The 23,796-nt window shown below is 48.7% G+C and overlaps 1 protein-coding gene across 1 annotated transcript; it reads right to left on the reverse strand.

The window, feature by feature from the left end:
• Positions 1-1,028: 1,028 nt before the first annotated feature.
• Positions 1,029-23,772, reverse strand: Morn5 (MORN repeat containing 5). The gene is made up of 5 exons (XM_055600606.1): positions 23,588-23,772; positions 20,705-20,852; positions 18,721-18,832; positions 17,834-17,965; positions 1,029-1,218 (listed from the first exon to the last, which is right to left on the reverse strand). Exons 1-5 carry the CDS (start codon positions 23,632-23,634, stop codon positions 1,145-1,147), a joined length of 513 nt encoding a protein of 170 aa, XP_055456581.1. The 5' UTR covers positions 23,635-23,772; the 3' UTR covers positions 1,029-1,144.
• Positions 23,773-23,796: the final 24 nt, after the last annotated feature.

Here is a 23,796-nt window from a genome sequence, read left to right on the forward strand (position 1 = left end):
GCTCCATCTCATTAGTTTTCTAGGGGTAACTAAAGCTGTAGAAGGGAGAGACAACTTCCCCAGCTCTACTCCATGGAGCATCTAGCTAAGGGGACCTAAATCCCCCTTGGCTGATGGTTCTCCTTGATTCCTGAATTTCTACTTTGAAGTTTTTCTCCTGTAGATCTCAGCAGATCGCTCCCTAGCCTGACCCCTCTGCTGTCTCCACAGGGTAGCTCTGAGAGAACAGCAGTTATAACCTGGGATCTAAAGGCCTCTGTGGACAAGCAGTCATGCAAAGATACAGGATGCTTGGAGCGCAGGAGCAGCGCTGGGGTTCTCCTTCTGAATTTAGCCAAAGAATGTGATCTCTAGGGTGATTATAGGCACAGCACACAGACTTGTTTCTGTCATTGGGCCTTATTATGTAACCTTGACTGGCTCTTGAGCTTGTGGCCCTTCTGCCTTACTCTTCCAAGTGCTAGGATTACAGTGGCACAAACTGATCTTTAGGGTCAACGTTGATCACCCGCCAGGTGTCAGTTTCTTGAACTATCCCACTCACTATGATGCTCTGTTGTTTTAAGCATCCTTGTTAGGGCTTTATAGATGTGGACGCTGAGGCTTAGCGAAGTGACTTGCCCAAAATTGCATGATGGGTGGCCATGAGAGGGCTGAGATTTGAAGCCCATGTAGACACCAAAGTACTTTGCAGATTCAGTGCCCAGAGGGAAAGGTGGTACTGGGAGAAGGTGCCAGTGTGGAGGTGCTGAGACCTAGTGAGTCACCCCACAATTCACACTTCCTGAGCCCTGTCTGCAGGAGGGGGCTCTTACCTCCTTAGTTGCTGATTCTGTTAGAAATACATGCCATAGATAAGGGTTCTTGAGCTTTCCCATGCATAAGAGTGCATTGCCACGCCCCATTTTCAGATATTCTAACTGGCAAGTCTGGGCTTAGACCCAGGACTACCAAGGTGGCACCGAAGCAGGTGAAATTGGGGCATTTTCTAAGAAATTCGTCTAAAGCACTTACCCTTTGGGGCCATTTGGTGCAGAAAACCTTTATTGTGAGACCTAAGTTGAAACTAGACCTACAGCCATTTTCCCAGGCCAGCTGTGGGCAGAGGGCAATCCCTGAGCTACTGAGGCTGAGGTGCACCCAGCTAGGCCTTCTGTTCAGGTTTATTCATCAACCTCTTACGGCAGGTCCTGATGATCCACTCATGCTCATCATCATCTGTAGGGAGAGAAGCCAGTTACTTCTCGTATTCACTAGGATGCTCCAGGCCCTGGGAGTCCCCCAAGTGGGATCTTGAGGCCCTCAGTGCCTTCCAGCACAGACTGCTAGCCCAGGTGGTGGGGCCAGAATGGCTGGAGCAGACCTTGAACCATTATAGCATCTCTCAGCAAAGTGCGAAGGCATGGGAAAACTAGCCACTGAGTTCATGGTTTGAGGGTGTCACTGATGAAGACAGTCTGAGAGCATTTGGCCATCTTGGTTTGATCCTGACAGGCAGAGTGACAGTCTTATGCTCAGGCATTCACCTGCTGACACGCATACCATACAAGCAGCAGCTCCAATGCACTGGGCCAGAGCTTGGCAAAAGTACTAGGAGACACAGCCTCAGGTACACAGTGGGGGATGCAGAGGGAGACCCCTGGTGTCATGTTCTCAGAGGCCTGAATGCATTCCTCTCAATCATCCTGCCTCCACACAAGGGAGTCCTTCCCACCTCCATGCAGATCAACAGAGGCTCACTAGGGGTCTGACCATTTGTGCCCCGCCTCTGAGTTAGCATATGGGAGAGCCTGGGAAGATATGATTCCATGGCTGCTGCTTTTCCAAGCCCTACAGTTGAGTGAGCCCCAGTTTTCAGTTCATAGGGGTTCATCTTCACCTCTCTGTATGGAACCCTCTGTGGAATTTTGTAAAAATTTCCTTTCCTCCCTCTTTCTCCTCTAGACACACATCCAACCCCTCCCCACCCACCACAACTGGGACCCACTCTAACAGCAGGGCATGCACCCCTAAAAATGTATGCAGCTCTATAAAATATGCCCTTTTATTTTGTGTGCAAATCTGTTTTTAATTTACAAAATGGCATTGTGCTGTGAGCTGCATTGTGTGGGACTTCTTTTGCTCCCAAAAGTAGGGTTCACTTTTCCAGTTCTTTGCTTGTTACCAATGCTGCCTCATCTTCCATAGCTGGTAGCACTCATAACTGACTCTGTCCTAGAAGCTTCCAGCTTCCCCAAACCGGGGACACCAGGCGCAGTGCTGGGATGGAGTTCTGGGGCTCCTGTCTTTGTGAATGCATGGGAGAACTTGCCTGAGCTTTGTTCTGAGAGTTAGTGCCATGGGGGCAGCACAGATTTCACTCACCCATGCTCCCACCCTCCCTGCCTGCCCTCCCTTGTCCTCCTGTCCTTTTGTGCCATCCATGTCCTCTGGCTGGCCTCCTCTGGGCCACAGAAACGGAGCTGTATACTTCTTACCTCTCTTTAACCCACTGCTTCAGTTGGAGAAAGGGACTCCCCATTCTCTTCAGGTGACAAATGCTATAAACTAGGGACCAAAGGGACTCACTAAAGTAAAGCAGAAGGCTAGTAAAAAGCCTCTCCCAGCCTCTGCACAGGGACCCTGCCTAGGGGCACCTTTTTATGAAAAACACCAGACCCGCATTGGGAAGAGGTTTATGGATAGTTGAATGTCCCACACAAGCCCTGCGTCTCACTGAGTCTCTGTAACTATTTCACAGAACTTGTCACAGGTCTACGAGGTCTCTGGTCCGTGGGATCTCAGCAAGGTCATCAGGAACTGCAGCGTAACTTCTCACCCCAGGGCAAACTGGATGATGCAAAGCCAGGGTGCCCCCGGAACAGCAAGTCCCTATCTATCCCCTTTATTTCTTTGCATATGATTCAAGAAAAAAAGCTTGCTGCTGAGTGAGCTCTGGCCGTGGGAGACTTACCCAAGCAGCCAGTGGGCCTCAGTTTCCCCTAGCAGGCTGCCTGAGTGTCTAAGCTGAGGCTGGAAACCCAAGGGTGTGTGGTGGGGTGCTACGCTGCTGTGTCAGCACACAAGGAGTTAACTGCTGGTGGAGCCCACTTTCGCCACAGTGTGAGCAGCCTGGTTGGTAATTACAGTTCTGAAGTCTCCAGGCTATTGGAATCAGTGCAGCTGCAGCCTCTTCAGCGGTAACCCCTGAAACCAGGCAAACTGGGTGTATTGTGCTGAACCAGTGCTTGGGCCCCTCCCTGATCGTTACAAATTGACAGCAATGGACTTAACAGCCCTCTTTACCACCCCGTTCACTCTCTACCTGGCTGTACAGCCACCAATTTGAATCACAGATGCCTTCCCTCGGGCAGCTGCTCTTCCAGCCTCCCTCCACCTCCTCGGCGCCTCCTAGGCTCCTCTGGCCCTACCACGCCAGGGTGAGGCTGCCGGAGCACATTTCATCAATATTTAAAATGGAATTAAACCTGTAGCTTTGATTAATGCCTCCTGGAGCCGGAGAGTAGTGATTACTATTTTGCAAATTGCGATTGTTGGAATATGTTAATATGATTGTCTGAGAACATCTTCACCTTCTCGGGTAATTTTCCTCCTTTTTTGGCAGGAGGCGAGGAGGAGAGGAAAGCAAAAAAAAAAAAAAAAAAAAAAAAAAAAAGGTGGTGGTGGGGGAAACACCCCCACAAACTCTTTAATCAATTGTAAATGATCAGTCTTGGCAGAGTTGTGGGTGGTGGTGGTGCAGAGGGAAGTGGGAGGGTGGAAGGGAGGACTTCTGTGTCCATGCATTTAGCATTGTCCTAAGTTCTAGGTTCTTGTTGGCCTGGTCATGCCACTCTTGGGACACTAGCTAGTCATCTCCATGCTGTTTAGAATCAAGAGAACAGAAAATGATGTCCATTTCTAAACCACAGAATGGTTACTTTGTTGTCTATTCATTCATTCAACAAATAATTTCTAAATACTGTACATGCCAGTAACCTACTGGTTTGGGGAGGAGGGCAGTGGGCTCTTACTGTAAGCCATGGGGAGGGGATATTTAGCAGCCAGCAAAAATGATAGTTGTGAAGTCTGTATGGCAACACAGAGGAAATGCTTTTGATGAGATAGTAAGCCAGAATAAATGAGATGATGCAAAAAACAACAAAACAGCCCTTCCCCCAACAATAGTCATCTGTGGATTTTTATAGATAGGATGCTCTAAGTAAAATCGTGGCTTGAAGAAAAATTCAAGGTGATAAAGTGAGTTGTGGCAACTTAGCAGTGTGATAAAGAGGTTTTCCTTCCTGTTCTTGGTGTTCCCCAAATCTTGTTTTCTTTATATCTATCCATCACACATAAGAATTTTAAAAAAATCGTTGGTTTTTTGTCCTGCCTACAGTGTCTTGGTGATTTTTATGTGTTTTGCTCATTGAAATACAAGATTTCTACGTTCCTAAAAATACTGAAGTTTTTATACTTCTAAAGAGTAAAAAAAAAAAAAAAAAGGCAAAAATGCATAAAATTCTGAATAGATGTCCTGCACCTGTGCAGAGCGACTGCCTCCTAAAGGAAGGGAGATGAAACCACAAACAAAAGAATAACTGCCGCAGAGAAACTGGGCCTCAGCCAGGTGGTTGAGGCTCCGGACAGAGTAAACTCCAGGGAGCTTGTCCCCTGCTGTGTGTGCGTGAAAATAGCCTTTCCCCTTGAAGGTCTCCGTCCCCAAGCCTACAATGCCAGCTTATCGAAAAAGAAACGTCTAAGCCTTCTGAATCAAGGTGCATACTACAAAACAGCTGACCAGCTCCTTAAAACCGTCCTTCCAAAGAGGGAAGGTGCACCTGACGGGTAGCCTAGCGGTGGGAGCACTGAAACCGAAACCGAAACCAACACAGCAGAAATCCTTTCCGGGCTTGGTGGCACGTGTCTTCACGGCCAACACTTAGGCAGCACAAGTCAGGGAGTCTCTGTGGGATGGAGTCTAGCCCTGGGCTCACGGTGAGATCCCGTCTCAAAACAAACAAAACACACTACATAAAAAAAGAAACACCAGAGCAACTGTCACACTTAAGAAGACACAACTACGTGTCATGTGATGTCCTGGAAGGGATCCTGGAACAGAAAGTGAAATTGGGGAAAGAAAGGGGATTTGAATACATGATGGGCTTTGGTTAATTAGTTCGCACCAACATTAATACCAACACAAGTGCACTAGTTCGCAGTGTACCTCATAGGAGTGGCTGTGAATAAGAGGAAGTGGGCCTGGGCATCCTGAGAAACACTGCCGGATTCTCACACTGATTTTGTGACTGCTGCTCTAAAATAAACAAATCATTTTTTTTGAAATGCATGCAAATGTGCTCCTTACAGACCGGACATCATGCTCTCCAAGGGAAACCAAAGCCCTTCACACAGCCAGTTACCAAGTGAAAGTATTCACTGCTTTTGTCTCCCATGAGCCCTCATAATACATTTCTTTAATGCTTCCTTAGATAATGCCTTCCTTTTCCATTAAAGCAGTGGTTCTCAAGCTGTGGGTATCAACCCCTTTGGGGGTCGTGTATCAGACATCCTACATATCAGATATTGACATTATGATTCACAACTAACAAAATTACAGTTATGAAGTAGCAATAAAAATAATTTTATGGTTGGACTCACCACAACATGAGGAAATGTATTAAAGGGCCACAGCACTGAAAATATTGGGAAGCACTGGTTTAGTACTCATTGAGAAACCCCTGCACCCAGCATACATAGCCAGGAAGTAGTTTGCCAGCTGGATCTGAATAAACCCTTTTCATTCTGATTTGCCCCAGGAGTCTGAAGCCAGAGAATGAGGACATTCTTGGCTAGCCTGGGCTACACAGACCTTCTAAAAAAACAGACCAGGGTGTAGCTGAGTGGTAGAGTTCTTATCTGATAGGCACAAGGGGAATTCAAGTTCTGTCTCAGCAGAAAAAAAGAATTCAGAAAGGCCTAAGTGGGATAATTCCAAACTGTGGTGTACTTTAAACAGTAGCATTTAATTATTCCTTTTAATACAAAGGCTGTTATATAAGTGTGATGCTCTGAGATTTCTTTCAGAAAAAGTCTAAGTTCCTATAGTGGTAAAGGCTGTGGGGCTGGGAAAGGGCCAGTGGATTTACTTGTCCAGAGACAAAGGGCCTCACGGTCTGTGTAGGCTGGGCCCTCCTGCCTCCCAGGCCTGTCTGGATGACAGCCTTCCCTGATGAGGAAGCCAAGGTCAGAGTTGCTTCAAACAGATTGGAACAGCCGTGTCATCAGGGCCTACCACAGGTCCGGCACATTTAAAGTACTTAATGACTATATGGTGAACTAATGAATAAAGAGATGTAAACTTGGGGACATAAAAGTAATAGAGTCACTCTGTGGGATTGACATCAAAAGAGAATATTCTCCCCCTCCTTGGGCAAATGGAGCTCCTCAGAGGGTAGGGAGGCATGCCAAGTACAGGTCTAAGACTGCCAGCTGCTGCTGCTTCTGTGTCCTGGGGCCATAGGTTGGGCACCTCACCACCTGGCCTCTTGCAGGAAGCTCCAAGCCTGGCTGGCCTATGACTTTTGTCCTAGCAAAGATAGGGAAGGGCCATCCTCCATAGGCCAGATCTGGGCCAGGCCTGACAGGCTGTGCCCAGGTCACAGAAGGTGACAGTAGTTTAGTCTGCAGGTCAGTATGACACTGAAGGAAGAAGAGGTATTGAAGTCTCAGGACAGCTGCAAGGAAACAATAGCTGCCCAGGAAGGGAAGCAGTATGGCTTCACACTGGCTAAGAGTGTGACTCTTGAGGGCTGGAGCGATGGCTCAGTGGGTAAAGTGCTTGCTGCATATGTAGGAAAACTTGTGTCAGACACTTAGCATCCATGTAAGAACCAGCCACGGCACTGCAGATAGGGTAGACAGGTGGAACCCCAAGCCCTGCTGGCTGTGCAGTTTAGATGAAACTAGCTTGCTGGCCAGCTCCAGGTTCACTGGGAGACCCTTTCTCAAAAATACTGAGGTTAAGAGCAATAGAGGAGAATAACTGAAACTGATCTCTGGTCTCTATATGTGCAACACAAAGAAAATGTACCCAAGCGTACACGTGATATGGCTTTGGGGCCCTGTGCCACTACTTTGGGCAAGAGATTGCCACCTCCCTGAGCCTTTTCCCCCATCTGCAGATGTCCCAGGAAGCTTTGCCATGAAGTCACTTCTGAAACATGCTTAGAACAACTCTTGGTGCACAGGAAATGCCAAAGACCCAGAGAGAAGCCAGAAGTTAGTTGTCCTTACAAGGTGGGACTTCTGGAGCCAGCCAGACCTGGGTCAGATGAGGAAGCACCCATGTGCTGGGTGACCAGCCCTTCTCCATCTGTAGGGAGGGCTGAACCAGACCTCCTATAGAAGGCAGGGGGAGGCCTGGCCAGCAAGAAGGGTATTTCACGAGTACTGAGGACGTGAAGCCTAGAACTATCATTCTGATGGGCCCTTAATTCCCAAACTGGATGATTGCAAGAGAGTGTTCCTTACGGGACTCAACAGTGTACCCTTGGGACTTCTGGATCCCTGCCAGATATGGGGTGGGGAAAACCCCAAGGAGGAGGTCCTTACATAGGATGGGCACTGTGAGGAGCAAGAGGTACAGCTCAGCTCGTGGGTTCTGTTCAAAGCTAGGACAGGCTGGGGCAGGTGAGCCACGGTGGGCAAACAGGTAAGTTGGAGTCACTGGGCACCCACAGCTGGTCTCTTGGCACTCCTTTGGGCTAGGCAACCCTGTGGTCACCACTCCTATGCAGATCCCACTAGTGTGAGGGGAGGGGTGTGGACTGGGAAAGGGAGGAGACCCAGAATGAACAAAGCAGGGAGGGGAAGAGGCTCCCTAGCCCAGCACAGCCCAGAGCCTAAGGGGCCTTTCCTTGGTGTGTGCTTGTGCATGTGCCTGTGTGTGCGTGTGTGTGTGTATTCATCCTCCCTCTATGAGAGAGATGGGACTGACACCTCTCAGCATAAGGAAAGCTTATGAGGTGTAATGCTTTTGTGTTGGGGCTGAAGGGGAGGGCTCAGGAAAGCTGCTAGCCAGCATATGGCTACAGATGCCTATTTCTACCCAGTTGTTCTCAACAAACAGCTGTGTGCCTGTGAGTGTGCCAGTGGTTATGTTTGAGGGCGCAGTGTACCCACTCTAATGCATCACACTCTGGTGTTTGTGTGACACAGTGTGAGGCTGGCTGAGTGTGGCAGTGGTTGTGGATCTGAAGTCTAGCTGTGGGTGATCACAACACAAGGAAGAGGGAGGCCAACCTGGGGAGGTTGACAACCTTGTCATCCTAAAGATCAGGCTGGCAGCAGCCCAGGGCCAGGCCAGGGAGAGGGGACTTCTACTATGGGACACTGCCCCTCAGCCCTGGGGTCCAGGCTGGGATGGAGACACACCTCAAATCAGACCTTCAGCCCACGGCAGTTATCCACCCATAGCTCTGCCCCACCTTCAGTACAAATGTATGAGACAGTGGGGATGGACCAGTGCCACCGTGCCCTGGCATTCCTGGCACTACTCCCAACAGAAAGGAGGCTTTGAACTTTTGTGGCTGTGGTGGCCTGAGGCAAAGACCTCAGCTCTGTCAATATTGACTGAGAAGTCACTGCCCAGGCAGAGCAGGCTGCAGGCAGGTGAAGGGCCCTTGGCTGCTCTTGGCTCTCCCTGGAGTGGAGTACCCTCTTGGGAATGGATGAGGAGGAGCCACGCCACTCCCTGAGAACCAGAGCTGCAGAACCCAGCACCTGAAAGCTTGCCAAGGCCCATTCAGATGGAAATAAAAAAGGAAATGGTAAGACTGAAATAAATAAATATAATTAATGCATTCAAACTTGATTAGTTATTAATTCTAGAAATTAAAACAATTTTATTATGCTTGAAATCCATTTGCAGGCTCTGTGTCTTCATTTTGCCAGAATTCTTTGCTACATACACCCCTCCCAAGAAATCATAGCTAGTGTAATGGAATTGCAGTCAAATAATGGCCCAAGTAAGTTTGGGCAAACTGACCTTGTACATTGTTTCAATATATTGAAATGGTGAGGATGGTGGCTTCAAGGTTTGGGGTGTACTGGGAGCTATCACTGAGGAAGGCTGAGTTAAGAATTTTAGGAAGTGCTTCTGGGGTCAGGTGCAGGGCCCAGCAGGCATGCTGCCTGCCCTACCTCCGTGGACCTCATGAGTGCTTCTGAACATATGGCTGGTGTGGTCTCGGGAGGGAGTTGTGGGTGCTCTAGTTGCTGGGTAAGGGGAAAAGTGAGAGAGGCAAAGTGAACCCTGGAAGTCCTTTAGGAAGGCCCTAGGCCCTAGAAACACCTCACTGAGTGCCACACAGCCAGAGCTTGACATTGCTGGAACCTGATGGCTGATGTGGCAATACACATGTGACTTGTGCTTATGGGTGATGCTAATCTAGAACCATCCTCTGTGCCCACTGTGGACGGGAGGCATTTAGGAGTGGAGGCTGCTGGCTGGTCTCCCTTCCACTCCAGAGCAAGTGCATACTAAATGGAGGGGTGCAGAACACCGGCATTGTTGGGTGCCCATTACTATTCTTCCTGCTTCCGACCCTTAATGTTTGATCTTACTGTTTGAGGACTGACAACTGGATTTGTGTTTGTTAACCACGTTCAGCATGTTTGCCGTAGTAATGACACAATTCGGAAAGCTTGAGTGCCAAAGCCGAGGTTACTCTTGTCTGCCTGGTTTTAGAGTCTCTGGTCCTTTTGCTCCTGACCTCTGGCTGTCTGTGGATTGTGGAAGACAGTGTACACTTGGCAGATACCAGAGGCTGGGTTAGGCTGGGGTAATGGGGACAACCAAGAGGGATGGGAAGTACTCTCCGGCACTGGTTTTACTGCCATATCTGGATGACAGGGGAGGAGAGCAAGCCTCAGCGGGCCAAAGCCTCTCCCCAACTTCACAGTGGTGCAGGCACAGATCTACCCCAGTCTCGGTAGCTGCAGCCCGTGGCTGTGCCTCATGCCCGAGAAGCCCTTCTGCAGCTCCTGTCCTGACAGTTCACTGTCTAGGGTGGAAGATTGAAGCCAACCCCCCTAACCAGCCAGCATTCACTCTCTCACTTTGTCCCCTACTTGAATGCACAGCTCAGATCCACTTGGACACACCAGTCAAAGCCCTTCTGGATGTCACTGCTGTGGGAAGCCCCCTTGGACTCCTCCAACACACAAACAGGTCATAGTGCTACCTACATCAGAGGGACCTGCTATTCTGTGCTCTCACCTGACTGTTCCTTCCCTTCTGTTTAACAAACCTCATCTCTTGCTCTTTAAGGTCAACCTTAGCACCTCATCTTCTGGCCCATCAGTCTCAACCACATGGGGCACAGTCCTATATCCTGTACACTACAATCCCAGCTCTGGGGCCCAGAGAAATGAGGGCACTCCTGGTCTTGGAAAAAAGAATCTCATACTTAATATTTGAAGTTAAATGTGAGCATGGACCTCCCAGGCCAGCCGGAAGTATGTTGGACTGCTTTCTACATGTCATTCGTGGTTTATTTGAGCACTTGGGCTCCCCCGAAGGCCCCAGGCTTCCTGTGCCTGCTGTGTCATCAGTGTTCTACTCCACCCTGCACTGACTTGGTGTGCTAGGGAGAGCTCTGTGTCCTATGAAGCCCTCATGTACACAGGGGCTCAGTGAAGGCCTGAGTCTGAGGCACCAGGGGCTCAGAGGCTCTAGGTAGATAAGAATGAGGATGAGGGGCCCAGGCTCCCAAACCAAATGCTAAGGAGAGATCTGGAAGCTGCTGGCCACTGGTTCAGTTTTGAAAGGAACATCAAGAGCAGGTGGGTAGAGGCCAGAGAACAGCCTGCGGAAGGATACTGGCTCTCTGGGTGTGCCATGTGAAGGACGCACCTGCTTTCCACCTTTTATCCCTGGTACAAAATAACATTGTGGAGCTCACTGGCATGCACTGTGCCATGGCCAGAGCCCCACACTGCTCCCACTAGACTGCCTGTGTCAGTTTCATGCTCACTACAATTCTACAAGACAGGCCCTTTACTATTTCCAATTTTCACATAAGGAGTCTGAATTTAGGGCAGGTAAGTTACTTGCTCAAAGTTGCCCAGCTTGTAAGAGGCAGCTCCATGAGCTGACTGTGGGCCCAGCCGCCCCTCAAGCCTGGGTCATTAGCCTGCCTCTCTTGGGCCTGAGGTGGGTATGGGCTTCAGCCAAATAACCTGACTTCCAGAGCAGAACTGAGGAAGAGAGGTGAAGCTTCTGCCCATGGGCTATGGCCTTGCATCTACTTCTATTAAAGGAGACAAAGAAAACCATGCTGGCCAGCTGCGGAAGGGGAAGCTGTGGCCTCTGGATGCCTCCAGGAGGCTGCCATGGGGACAGGGAGGCATTGTTACCAGAATCCATGGGCCCTGAAGCTGGAAGGGGGATTTCCAAGACCTCTGGAATGTTGAGGTGACAGTGGGCAATTCTGCAAGTCAGGAAGGGACAGCAACAGGGAAGGCTGTCATTACCAAGCATGGACCTTGACAGGGGCCCATGGGTGTCTTCCAGATGGCCAATCTTACCCTTTTCAGCCAATTTCTCTTGGTGGGTTCAGCAGTACCTATCTGGGGAGAGGATTCATAGCTTTACCTGTATTATTGGAGAGACCTGGATTCAAATACTGGTTCTTCCCTTGAATGGAGGCAATCATTAGCAAATACTACACTCCTTGAACCTCAGTTTCCCCATCTGTCAAGTAGGGGAAATAGCATTTCCTCAAAGGCTGGGGATGTGGCAAGTCGCTGGTACAGTGCAGGTTTCAGTGTCCCTCATGTCCCTTCCTATGCCTTCTGCTGAGGCAGATACCCACATCTGCTGGGAGGCATGTGTGATCTGTGGGGGCATTTTATCTGGCAGTTACAAGTGTGATATTATCCCTCCACAAAGCCCTCATTATAGTGCTGCTGACAATACCACAGACAAAGCAGGGATGGCTCCGTGTGCCAGCCTCCAGGTGATTATAACATTTGGGTAAATTGCCTTTTGTCTTGCTAGAGAGCTAGCGGTGGGAGGGGCTTTGTGGGAGCCTCACTGGCCATCTTACAGAAAACCCCAGGGAGGCTCCATGGAGAGGTAGCATGGGTTTGGGGCAGGAGCTGCGACTGGCAGTGGGAAATAAGGGTTCTAGCCCTGGCTGGACCATGGTTGCTGGTGGGAGGGTCAGGCATGCATGGGCCCTCTTGGGGGAAGCAGATCCTTCAAGATTAGAGGGGTTGTGACTTTCCTGAGCACTGGAGGACTCGCTTTCTGAGCCGGATTTTGAGCATAATGTAAGCAGGGTGCCTGTCTAAGCAGAAGCAGGCATCTGTAGTTTTGTCTCTGGCCCTGGGAAGGTCCTTGGTCCTCTCACTAGCAAATCCCACCTCCTCTCTCAGAGCCAGCCCAAATGGCATTGCTACTTAGTTTTGGAGCCAGCTAGACATGGGTCTTAATCCCAGCTCTGCTGATCTCAAACCAGGAATTTCACCATCTGCAAAGTGGGAATGTCAGGGAGAGCCACAGAGCTACTTATCAAGGCTGCTGGTGCCCTGAGGTGGAGGCCTGGGTCTGAGACACAGCAGGGCACTCAGTAAAACCATCATGAGAACATCCTGCATGCCCCTTGGTCCACTTCTGTTGGGCATTGAGTATGCTTACAGATTTCAACTGTTTAAACTTCAGAAGACTAAAGCGGCCTTCCATTTTCAGGTATACACTCTGCAGTGGGCCTATTCTAAAGGTGGCTGGGGCAACTTTCCTGGGCCCCTGTGAGCAGGCCTGGCAGAGTGGAAAGAGAAGGCAGATGAAGCCATGTGACTCCCATCTAGGCTGAACTTCCTGGGGGGAAATTCCTTAGCCTCACTGAGTCTCAGTTTGTCAAATACAGCTGAGGGGAGGACTCCCCTCCTACAAGGAGGCAGATAGCTCTCATCACCATCTTCCACCTCATCTTCCTCACAAAGGCTCCAGACCGCACAAGCCAGGTCACAACCCTTCTTCCCACTGCCCACCGAACCAAGCGTACGTTCAAATGAGGGTCATGGTCTTAATTTTGAATTCTGTCTGGGACCCACAGGTTCAAGAGTGAAAATGGGCCTCTCTGCAAATGATCACTGGTGTGTGATATTTTTAAGAAAGCAAAGCCATTGTTTCTGATTGAAGGAAAGTCGGTGCTATTTTGAAGAGTAGTGCGATTAGGCAGTGGCGTTCTCTCTTTCACCATTGGGAATTAGACGCTGTTTGAGAGATTTGTGAGCTCCAGGACATTTGCCAGATGTGCTTGATTCTACATTTCAGACAACAAAGGGGATAATGTTGGCGGGAATCTTGACGGCACTGCTGATGATCGGGATATTCTTTGAGGATGGTACTGAGACCTTTCAGTGGAGGATTTCAGCTTTTACATAAACTAATTTGGGATGCTCACTCTCTATCTCACACAAAGCAAATTTAGTTCATTGTTAGCTGTATCTGTTAAAATGGTTACAAGGGGTTTTTTCCTTGAATATTAATAATGCGCCTTTCATTGGAGACACTCACATGGGGTATCATTAATTGGGGGGAGGGAGTAAAGATTAGGGGCACAGTTCTCTCACAAGTTATTCCTACGAGTGCTGTGGAGGCAAGCAACAGCTACATGAAAGAGATACATGAACAAAATGCTAACATGGCTTTGGTTTATCCTTCCTGAGAAGGGTGAAGGCAATGTGTGTGTTGGGGGGAGGCAGCGTTAGTTAATCTGTCGATTTTTCACCCTATTAAAGGTAATTACCCTGAATATCTTCAAATGCTCCCATATTGGATCACAGCATATAAAGGACCTCTTTTCAAAATAAGGTTCTGTTTGATTTTGAGAGGCTGTGGTGGTTTTGTCTTAAGACTCTAGAGTGGGCTTTTTCATCCATTCAGGAACCTCACTGAGCTCCAGGTGGATGCCACTGACTGTGTTTGGTAGAGAAACGATTATGAATCAAGTATGTCTCTGTCTAAAGAGGAGATTGATGAGCACAAAATGAATTCGTGCACAAACTGGCAAGAAGAAAAGAATAGAGTAATTAAAGCAGCGTCCTGTGACTATAACAAAGTAACTGAGGCAATTAACTTGTAAAGAAAGAAAATCTGTTTAGCTCATGTTGTAAAAGGTTCCAGTCCAAGACTAGCAGCCTGGTTGCTTTGGGCCTCTGTTGAGGGTCACATATCAGTGGAGGGTGAAGGGCGGACTGTGAAATTGCAAGCCAGAAAGCCAAGCAGAGAAATTGGAACTGAGGTCTCTCAGGCCCTTTAAAGGGCATGCTCCCAGTGACCAAAGGACATCCCCTGGGGTTCCACCTCCTGATGGCACCACCTGGGGCACAACCCCTCTTGCCTGTGAGGGATGGTGCCCACATCTGAGCCATGGCAAATAGGCTTTGGGTTTGGACCTAACGTTGTCAACAGCTGTGTGACCAACCAGAAGCAACTTCTGTTTTTAAAGACTTAAAAAAATTTTTTTACATGTCTGTGCTCCATGTATGTGCCTGGTGCTCACACAAGCCAGAAGAGGGTGACGGATTCCCTGGAACTGGAGTTATAGAAAGGGCTCAGAGCCACCATGTGGGGCTGGGAATTGGACACAGATCCTCTGCAGGAGCAACAGCAAATTATCTTAACCACTGAGACATGTTCCCAGTCCACCGTAAGGAAGTAGCCGGTCAGATGCCAGGTGTCACATTGCAAAATTTAGGTTGTGCAAGTTATCTACCTAGAGTAGATTCGAGGGGAAGGTCTTACGCACAGAGCCTGGCCAGGCTCCTCCCCAGAGAGCACCCCTTTCCCAGCCTCGTTATCCTGAGCGGAGAATGTGCAGGGGAAGCCATTCTTCAGGATTATCAGCAGACATGTTGGCCTTTGGCTCTTTCCTAAGCACTGAGGAGGCCGGTGGCAGGTAGAGGAAAGAAGGAAGTGCTGTCTTCGGAAGCTCACTGACAGATGGCTGATGGGTGGACGTGAACACAGTGTGCAACTCACAGGACGGTGAAAGGTGAGCCCAGAGCCCCGGTGCTGTAAGGAAGGAGATCTGTGGACCCCTAACCTTGCCGCAGCATTTTGTTTCCTGAGCAGCACCCCAGAGGAGGCAGCAAGATTACCATAGCCAAGCACACACGCCTCCCGAGAGACTTCTTTGCTCCTCAGCACCCAGAGAAAACATAATAAGCCCCAGGGCCCAACTCACTCCTCCTCCCCACAGCCTGAGTCAGCAATCATCATAAGAACCGCAGCCTCAAGCCACCGCTCACAGAACACCTGGCTGAGCCAGGTGCTGGGCTGTGTAGGCATACACATACCCTCCCTTTTCCCCACAGCTACTCAGAGAGGTGCTATTACCATACCCATTTTATAGATGAAGAAACTGAGACTCTTAGAGGAAAAGTGAGCTTTCCGTGATCACACAGCTTATCTGTGGGGGATCTCAGACAAGAGGCCTGCCACTGACAGGGGTTTTGAGCCATGAGTTTTTAATCATTACTCCACCTCTCCCAGGCCTGGTGCCTTCCATTGGACAAAAGGTCCTAGACAACCTGTTTTGTTGTATTTGCTGTACTTTTTAGAGGGGTATTCACTAACCGGGTCTAGTGGCATTATTTACAGCTTACTGCCTTAAAACCTAAAGTTCCGGGGAAGAATAGAAAGATCACTGATGGGGGGGAAATGGAACAATTCCACTGTTGCCACCCACCACTCTGAGACCTGATGTTCTAAACTCAGGACATCGCTATTCCAGCCGCCAACATACACGGGAGGTTTCCATGAGGCTCAGGGCATGTGAGAAGAGGCTTTTAGGCAGACAGAGTGACTGGTGCCACTGGGGTTACAGCAGGGACCGTGTGCTTCACCTAGTAGCTCAAGCCAGTAAGAGCACTGGACAACCAAACCCAAACTCTGCAGAGTCCCTGCATTAAGAGCTGTGATGGCAGGTTAGATGGTCTGAAACCTTGGCACTACACAGAAATATAACAGATTGCTTTTATCCAAAATAGCAAGCTGTCTGTGAGTTATGTACAGGGAGCTCTGACTTTAAGTGGGGGAGTGGGAGACCTGTGAGGAAGTGTTCTGCCTACCTGCTTTTTCTTCTACAACGACTTGATCAGTTTTCATGGGACCTGTGAGATGCTAGGGACAGTGACAAATTAGGCACAGTCACACAGACCTTGACCTCATGAGATCCCACTGTCACAGGCTAAGTGCTTGAGAAGCTTAGGAGGCCGCAGAAGAGAGGGAGGCAGGCGGGCAGGAGGTAGGTAAGCCAGGAAAGGCTGCCTCCAAAAGTCCTTGGAATCAGCTTAGTGCATACCAGCCAGCCTGGAACTCTAAGCAGGATGGAAAATACTCAACATTGTATGTGCAAAGTACACACATGCACACAGGCTTGTGTTATGTGTGCAGTCATGAGGAGAAACACTCCTGATGTGCCCAAGGGCCTAAACCTTTCCTGTCGCTGTGACAAAATGACAAAAGCAGCTTAAGGGAGAGAGAAATTATCTGGGCACAGTTCTGGCATACAGTCCAGGGGAAGCCAAGGTTGGAGGAGCTTGGGAGACCTAGTCGCATTACAGCAAGTCCAGAACGGAGAAGAATCAGTGAAAGGTGAGCCCTGAAGTGCCCGGCTCTCTCCGCACTCTTACACAATCCTGCCCAGAAAGTGGTGCTAGCCACAGTAGAAAGGTCTTCTTCTCTCAACCAAGGCATTCAAGACAACGCCCTGCTGACATGCCCCCAGGACAACCTGATCTAGACACCTCCACACTGATACTCTCTCCGTAGGTGATTCTGAATTGTGTCAAGTTGATATTTAAAATTAACCGGCACAGGTGAAAAGCCAAACTCAAGAGAGCCCAGGTACTAGAGGTTTTCAAAACCATTTAAATGAATACAAGGGTAGATTTAAATCATCACTAAAAGCCTAGGACAGGCTTACATGTCAGTAATGCTAACTACTCAGAAGGCTGAAACAGGAGGTTTGCGTGAGCCCAGGAGTTCAGAGCTAGCCTGAGCAACATAGCAAGACTTTGTCTCAAAAGAAAAGTTATTTCTCACAGTAAAACAGTAATGCAGGTGCCACAGTTGGGTCACTGTGAAGTCCCATCAGCCTTGGACTCCCTCACCAAAATGGAATCTTGTGTCTGCCAGCTAGCTGAGAGCAGCCAGCCTTCCTGGACTACACGAACCACTCTTCTCTGGCCAGCTCTATGCTTTCCCTCTGTCTGATAAGCTTCTTCCCCATGTCCGAGGTCAATTCCTAGGTACCAGCCGAGATGCCATGTCCTTCTCAAAACCTCTGCTACCTTGGCTCAGGACTAGGGACCCTAAACCACCCTTCACGGTGCCCCCACCCTGTACTTCCAGGGCGCTACCTTTCTTTGATAGCCTGTTCTCCATGTAATTAACTATTCGAAGTCCTCTCTGCTGCCTGTCAGAGCATCAGCTCCAGTGGGGAGGGGCCGGGGTCTAGCTTCTTTCTGCTGTATCCAGCACCAAGCATGGTGTCTAGAACACACTAGGGGTCCACTAATGCTAGATGAAGGCATGCATACAAAAGGATGTGCTTTAATCTCTCAGCAGCACACTTAAGCGCTATCACAGTGGAGCTATGAACGTCCTTGCTCTCCCACTGTGGCAGGAAACAGTCTTGCCAGCCATGAGTTCAAGAAGACATCCAAATAACCCACATTTGCCTCTTTCTTAATGGAGGCACACGCGTGTGCATACACATGTGCAGCCATTCCTGCGGGTGAAGAGAAAAAGTGTTCAGTGTCAGCATGCACCTACCGGCGTTTCTCAGAAAGTGGCCCCAGTAGTCCTTGATGATTCTGGTGGTGGGATTATAGAAGCCATCTCCACAGTCATAGCAGCCTAGAGGGATAGTTCTGGGTGGGTCCATGTTGGTGAGCTGAACGATACCTTGAGGAGGCACAAGGACAATTAGTGTATCAGCAAGGCCACTTGCAAGCCTCGTGTTCAAATCTCACTCCTGGCTGATGCTTATGTGGCTGGTACCACTGTGGGACCAAATGTTCCTTTTGCAGGGTCAAGAGCAAAGTCAGCAGGAAGGAGTTCCAGGGAGCTTTCAGAACAGGGGCTGTGGGCAGGGCCTTGGGAGCTGGACCCCTGCCTCCTCTGACCTCACCCTCATCCATTTCTTGGGACCACCATGACAAAGTTCTGAGGTCTGGGAAAGCCTGAGGGAGAGTAGATCCAAAAAGAGGGTGACTAGACGGGGCACCCTGAACAATTAATAGGGACTAGAGGGAGCCTCAGCTGGCACCCAGCCCACAGAGCACAATTTCCTCCAGTCTCTGTCCCCGATTTCCCACTCTCTCTCGCTCTAAGGCTTACAGTTTTAGCATGGCAGCTGTCATTTGCCATGCATCCATCATGCATGTAAAACACTGTTCTAGATGCACACTCTCTTATGGCTGCTGGACTAGTAAGGAAGAAAATACTTCTGCCCTGATTTAGAAGGAGAAATCTGAGGTACAGAGAGGTAGAGTCTCTTGGTCTCATTCCCCTGGCCAGCCCTAGTGGGGATGAGGTGTGAGGACTGGCTTTCGTAGCTCTCTTGGGTCTGCTGCACCCATCACCCCTTGAGAAGATCAGTGGGGACTGGGCACTCATCTCTAGCACCCCTAGACCCCCACTCTGTCTATGTGTGCTACCTGAGGGCTTCAGGCCAAAGCAGATCTCGGTATAGAACCTCCGGTCATAGCTGTCACAGTAATGCCAGTGTTTGTCCTCGTACTGCAGTCCGTCCTGGAACGTATACTTGCCCTGGGAGAAGAGAAGCACAGGGCACCAGAGGAAGCCAAAGCCAAAGCCCTTTTGGGTGTTAGCAGGGGAACAGCTGGATCCTTGCTGCCACAAGAAAGAAGTGACAACTGTCACAGTGGCCTTGGTTGTGAGGATTAGTGGAGGCAGAGAGACAGCGTGCTTGACACAGAAAGCATGGTGACTTTGGGGTGGGCTGGGCAGGTGACCTACTCTCTCTGCTCTCAGGTTCCTTCATGGACAGAATTAGGATGATGACAGTATCCCTCTAAAAGGAATGGCTGGGATTTTGGTGAGATAAGTACATGCCAAGCTTAGCTCTGTGTCTGTGTGTGTCTGTGTTTGTATCTGTGTTTCCCAAAGAGATTAGCATTTGAGTCAATGGATCTAGTACAGAGATCATTCCCACCATCATGCAGATGGGCACTATCTGATCTGTTAAAGATCTGATCAGAAAACGGGGCAGAGGAAGGACCACTGTGCCCTTAGGCATGCTGGGATACCCATTTCCTTCTGGGCTTGGGCATCGGCACACCTGGCCTCTGCCTGAGACTCATCCCACTACATCTCCAGGTCCCCAGCCTTTCAGTTTGGACCAGAACTACAATGTTGGTTTCCTCTGGGCTCTAGCTTGCAGAGGATCAACTGTGGTCCAGCTTCCATTAGCCAAAGTCTCATAATCTCTTCTTAAGTATCTGTCGGTTCCCTTCTCTGAGCACAGAAGAAACACTTACACATGCCGTTATTTTTCTCTTATTATTATAATAGCTAGAGAGGTCAGAGCCGGGAGCCACAGCCTGTTGTTCAGACATGTGCATTCTCTTCTTGTTGCTTCAGTGCTAAAGGGAGCCTCAGGATGTAAGAAATGCACCAGCCGAGGCATCAGGAAACACGGGTGGAAACTCCCACAGTACTATTTGTTCACTGTGTGACCTTGAGCAAGTCACATCCCTTTCCTGAGGCTTAGATTCCCCCAAGCTATAAAAGAAAAAGCATTAACCTTTTTTTAGGTCATGAGTCAGGCCCAGCACTCTCTCAAGGAAGCTTGTGAGAGCACAGATCATTTTTTCATAGAAAAGCCACAGTTTCATATCCACAGAGGCTGTGTGTGTGTGTGTGTGTGTGTGTGTGTGTGTGTGTGTAAGTCAGAAGGTTCCACTGACCCCAAGTTCTACTCATGGCCCATAAACCCCAAGATCAAAACCTTCAGAGCAGAGAGTAAATGCTGATACTTATTGAGTACCTACTGTGTGCTAGAAAATGGCTCAAAAGCTGACCACATCTGCAGGAACCTGAGAATGTGTTACCCTGCGTACTTTTACTTTTCTGGAGTCACCCAATGTGAGGTTTCTTACAAGACAGAGGCAGACAGGTGAGGGGATGGAACGACAGGAGCAGGGGAGAAGAGACAACTTGGGCTGTAAGCAGAGTGTAGAGTGATTCCTGGTCATGGAGCCAAGACATGCAGACAGCTTCTAGACACTGAAAAAAAAAAAAAAAAGTGTGAGGACACAGATTCTCCCCTAGAGTCTGCCCTGGAAGTCTTTCCAGTTCCCAGAACCACAAGGTGGTAAGTGGAGGCTGACTTAAGATGCTAACTTGGAGGGTAACCCACCATGGCAGCACTAGGTAGCCAAGATGATTGTCCCTAGTTTAAGAATGAGGGACATGCGTTTTAGAGGTGTAGACTCATTGGTCAAAGATCAGGCAGGAAATGGAATGGCAGGATGGAGGAGATCCTAGAGTCCTGGGAGAATGAAAAGTAGGGGAAAGAGTGAATGGAAAGAGGTAAGCAACAGGCAAGAGGATAAGGTGCTAAAGCAGGCAGTGAGGGCTCTTCCTGCCTGGGACATCCCCCAAGGCTTAGCTGGTCACCTTCACCACCAGTCCTTTCTCCCAGGTAGCATCGAATTGGCTCCCACTGGGGAAGAACAGGGTTCCTTCTCCGTGGAACATGCCGTCCTTCATCTCCCCGACATATTTTGTATCAGTAGGGAGGATGTATTCTGCCTGGCCCTCCATCCTGTAAGGACACGAGAAGCCACTGAGCTCTTCATGGCAGCCAGGGAACAGAGAGAAGACGTTGGTTCTCTACATCCTCATCGTCATCATCCCTCAATATTCTGTCAGAGCTTTTGTGGTGCTTTGTTTTCATCAAAACCTCAAAGACAGAGCAACTTTTGGTCTGCCATCCTCTCCTCCCTGAAGCCTGTCCTGGATTTTATGCTGTTAACTGAAATATCTTCTCCGTAGGCTCAGAGAAGGCTAGGCTGCATCAAAGCTACAATTAGACCCTGTGAAGAGACCAGCAGCCCAGGGAGCTGATTTGGTGTCTCCCAAGTCTGTTATGAGCAGCCTAGCTGTGCCCATTAAGACACAGTAGTCTCGCTTTTTAAAATCCTCGTTCTGCCGTATGTTAGTTTGGGCAACCTACATAAACCACTCTGCACCTTGCCTTCCTTTTCTCACTTGTCAAACGGGAATCACCATGAGGAGGAGATGGTGCACAATGGGCGCTATAAAGTGCGACGGTCTTCCTTCATTCCTTGTTGCTGGAGCAGACTTATCTAGAGCCTAACTATTCAGTGTTTCCAACAGAAACCATGATCATGAGGTCAGAGATGCCTACATTATAGTCTATATGTACGTATGTATGTATTTTTGAGACAGGAACTCACTCACTCTAGCCTGTGCTGACCTGGAACTCATGTAGCTCAGACTGGCCTTGAGCCCATGGCAATCCTCCTGCCTCAGCCTCTCAAATGCTGAATTTATAAGCATACGCTACCATATTAGGTTTTTCATTTTTATACTTAGATATGGTACAAGTAAATCACAAATTTTAATGTTTTGTTAAAGCAGCTTTATGAAGCATAATTGACACACAAAACTATGCACATACTTAAAGTGTAAAATGTGTGAGTTTTGACACATATTCTGAAAACCATCATCACATTCAATATAATTAAAATATCCACCAAGGCCAGTTTCTACATATTCTTTCTTTAATCTTTCTTGTTTGTCCCTCCCATTCTTCATCCCTAAGCAAATACTCATCAGTTTTTCTGTCACCATGAATTTACATTTACATTTTCCATAATTTTATATTAAAGAGTATCATATAATATATGTTCCTTTTTTTGACAGGGACATCCGATTCCTTTCATTCAATATAATTCTTTTAAGATTCACTTGTGTGTGTGTGTGGGGGGGGTCGGGACACAACGACCATGGCACAGACCTGTAATCCCAGCACTCAGGGAGGCAGAGGCAGGCAGATCTCTGTGAGTTTGAGGCCAGCCTGGTCTACAAAGTAAGACCAGGACAGCCAAGGCTACACAGAGAAACCCTGTCTAGAACACCACCAGATCCACTCATGTCACTGTTATGTGAACCAACATTTTACCTTCTGTGTACTATTCCAGTGAATGGACAGACCACACTCACATGGTGGATGTTTTGTTTGATTCCAGTTCTCAGCTATTGCAAAGTTTCAGTTATATAAAGTTGCTAGGAGCACTCAAAAGCATGCCTTTGTATGGGAATGTATTTTCATTTATCAGGCTAATACCTAGGACCAAAATGGCTGTCTTACTTTTTAAGAAACTGTCTAGCTTTTTCAAAGCACTTGTCCAATTTTATGTTCCCACCAGCCATGCGAAGTCTACGTAAACCAAATGTTAAATATTGATTGATTCTATATACGAAGCACAACCCACCATAAGGACATGTGTGGGTTCTCCAATTTCTATGCCTATGATGCCCAAGCCTTCACCTCCACCTGAGAAAACTTGGGCTGTAGCAAGGCCTTGTGGGAAGGAATAATGTGGTTTAGACACAGAAAAAAGTAGAACTTCTTGACCCCCCCCCCACTTCTTAGCTGTGTATTCACAACAGTGAGCACGCCATTTTTGCTTAAGTTCAACCCATTTGCAAGAACAGCCCAAACTGTCTCACTGCTTGAAAGTGGTACACACATCATCTTTGAAACTCCCTAAGGCATTAGAAAAGAGTCTTGAGTCTTAAGGGCTCCCTTTCCCCCTTTATCCCTGAAGTTGAGATAATATCATCTACCTTGCAAAACTGACTGAAGATTTGAGACGGCATCCCATATACATTACTCCCACTTCCTCTAGGAATCTGTCCCTGTGCTTGGCTAGACCATTGCCCCTCTTTCCCAAACTCAAAACACCTTGCAGTTTCTCTAGCACGTGCATACAGACCCTCCCAAATCGGCCATGGTTTTTGTTTTGTTTTTGAGACAGGGTTTCTCTGTGTAAGAGCTCTAGCTGTCCTGGAACTTGCTTTGTAGACCAGGCTGGCCTTGAACTCACAGAGATCCACCTGCCTCTCTCTCCTGAGGAGGGATTAAAAGCATATGCCCCCGTGCCCGACTATTTCTGTTTTTTAATGTGTTTGTTTGCTTACATGTGTGTATGTGCACCACGTATATGCCCACAGAGGCCAGAAGAGCAACTTTGGTTACAGATGGTCGTGAGCCACCATGTGGATGCTGGGAACGCGCACACACAAGCACAAGCATACACACACACACACACACACACACACACACACACACACACACACACACACACACATACGAATGAATTCCATCTACGCTGCTTATTAGATAGGGGTGCTTGAGGACATTAGTTGAATAAGTTTTTGAAAGCGCTTGGCACAAGGTCCTTGGCAGAGGCCAAAGGCAGCCGTCTCCCCAGCCCTAGAGAGCAGACACACGGACGAATGGTACCTTACCTCCTGTTTACGTAAGACCCAATAAATTTGCTCCCGGTGTACTGCATGTCAGCAGCTAGGCTCTAGCACTTAGACACCAACTTCAGGGAGGCAGGCCTCCCCGTCACTATAACAACCAGAAAAAGAGGGCGGAGACCAGATGAAGCCCCGCCTTGAGCCCTCGCTTGACTTCCCGGAATGGCGTACGCTCTCCTATCGGCCGCAGAGCA

The sequence above is a fragment of the Psammomys obesus genome, unplaced genomic scaffold (assembly GCF_907164565.1).
Source record: "Psammomys obesus unplaced genomic scaffold, mPsaObe1.curated_primary_1811, whole genome shotgun sequence".
NCBI lineage: Eukaryota > Metazoa > Chordata > Mammalia > Rodentia > Muridae > Psammomys > Psammomys obesus.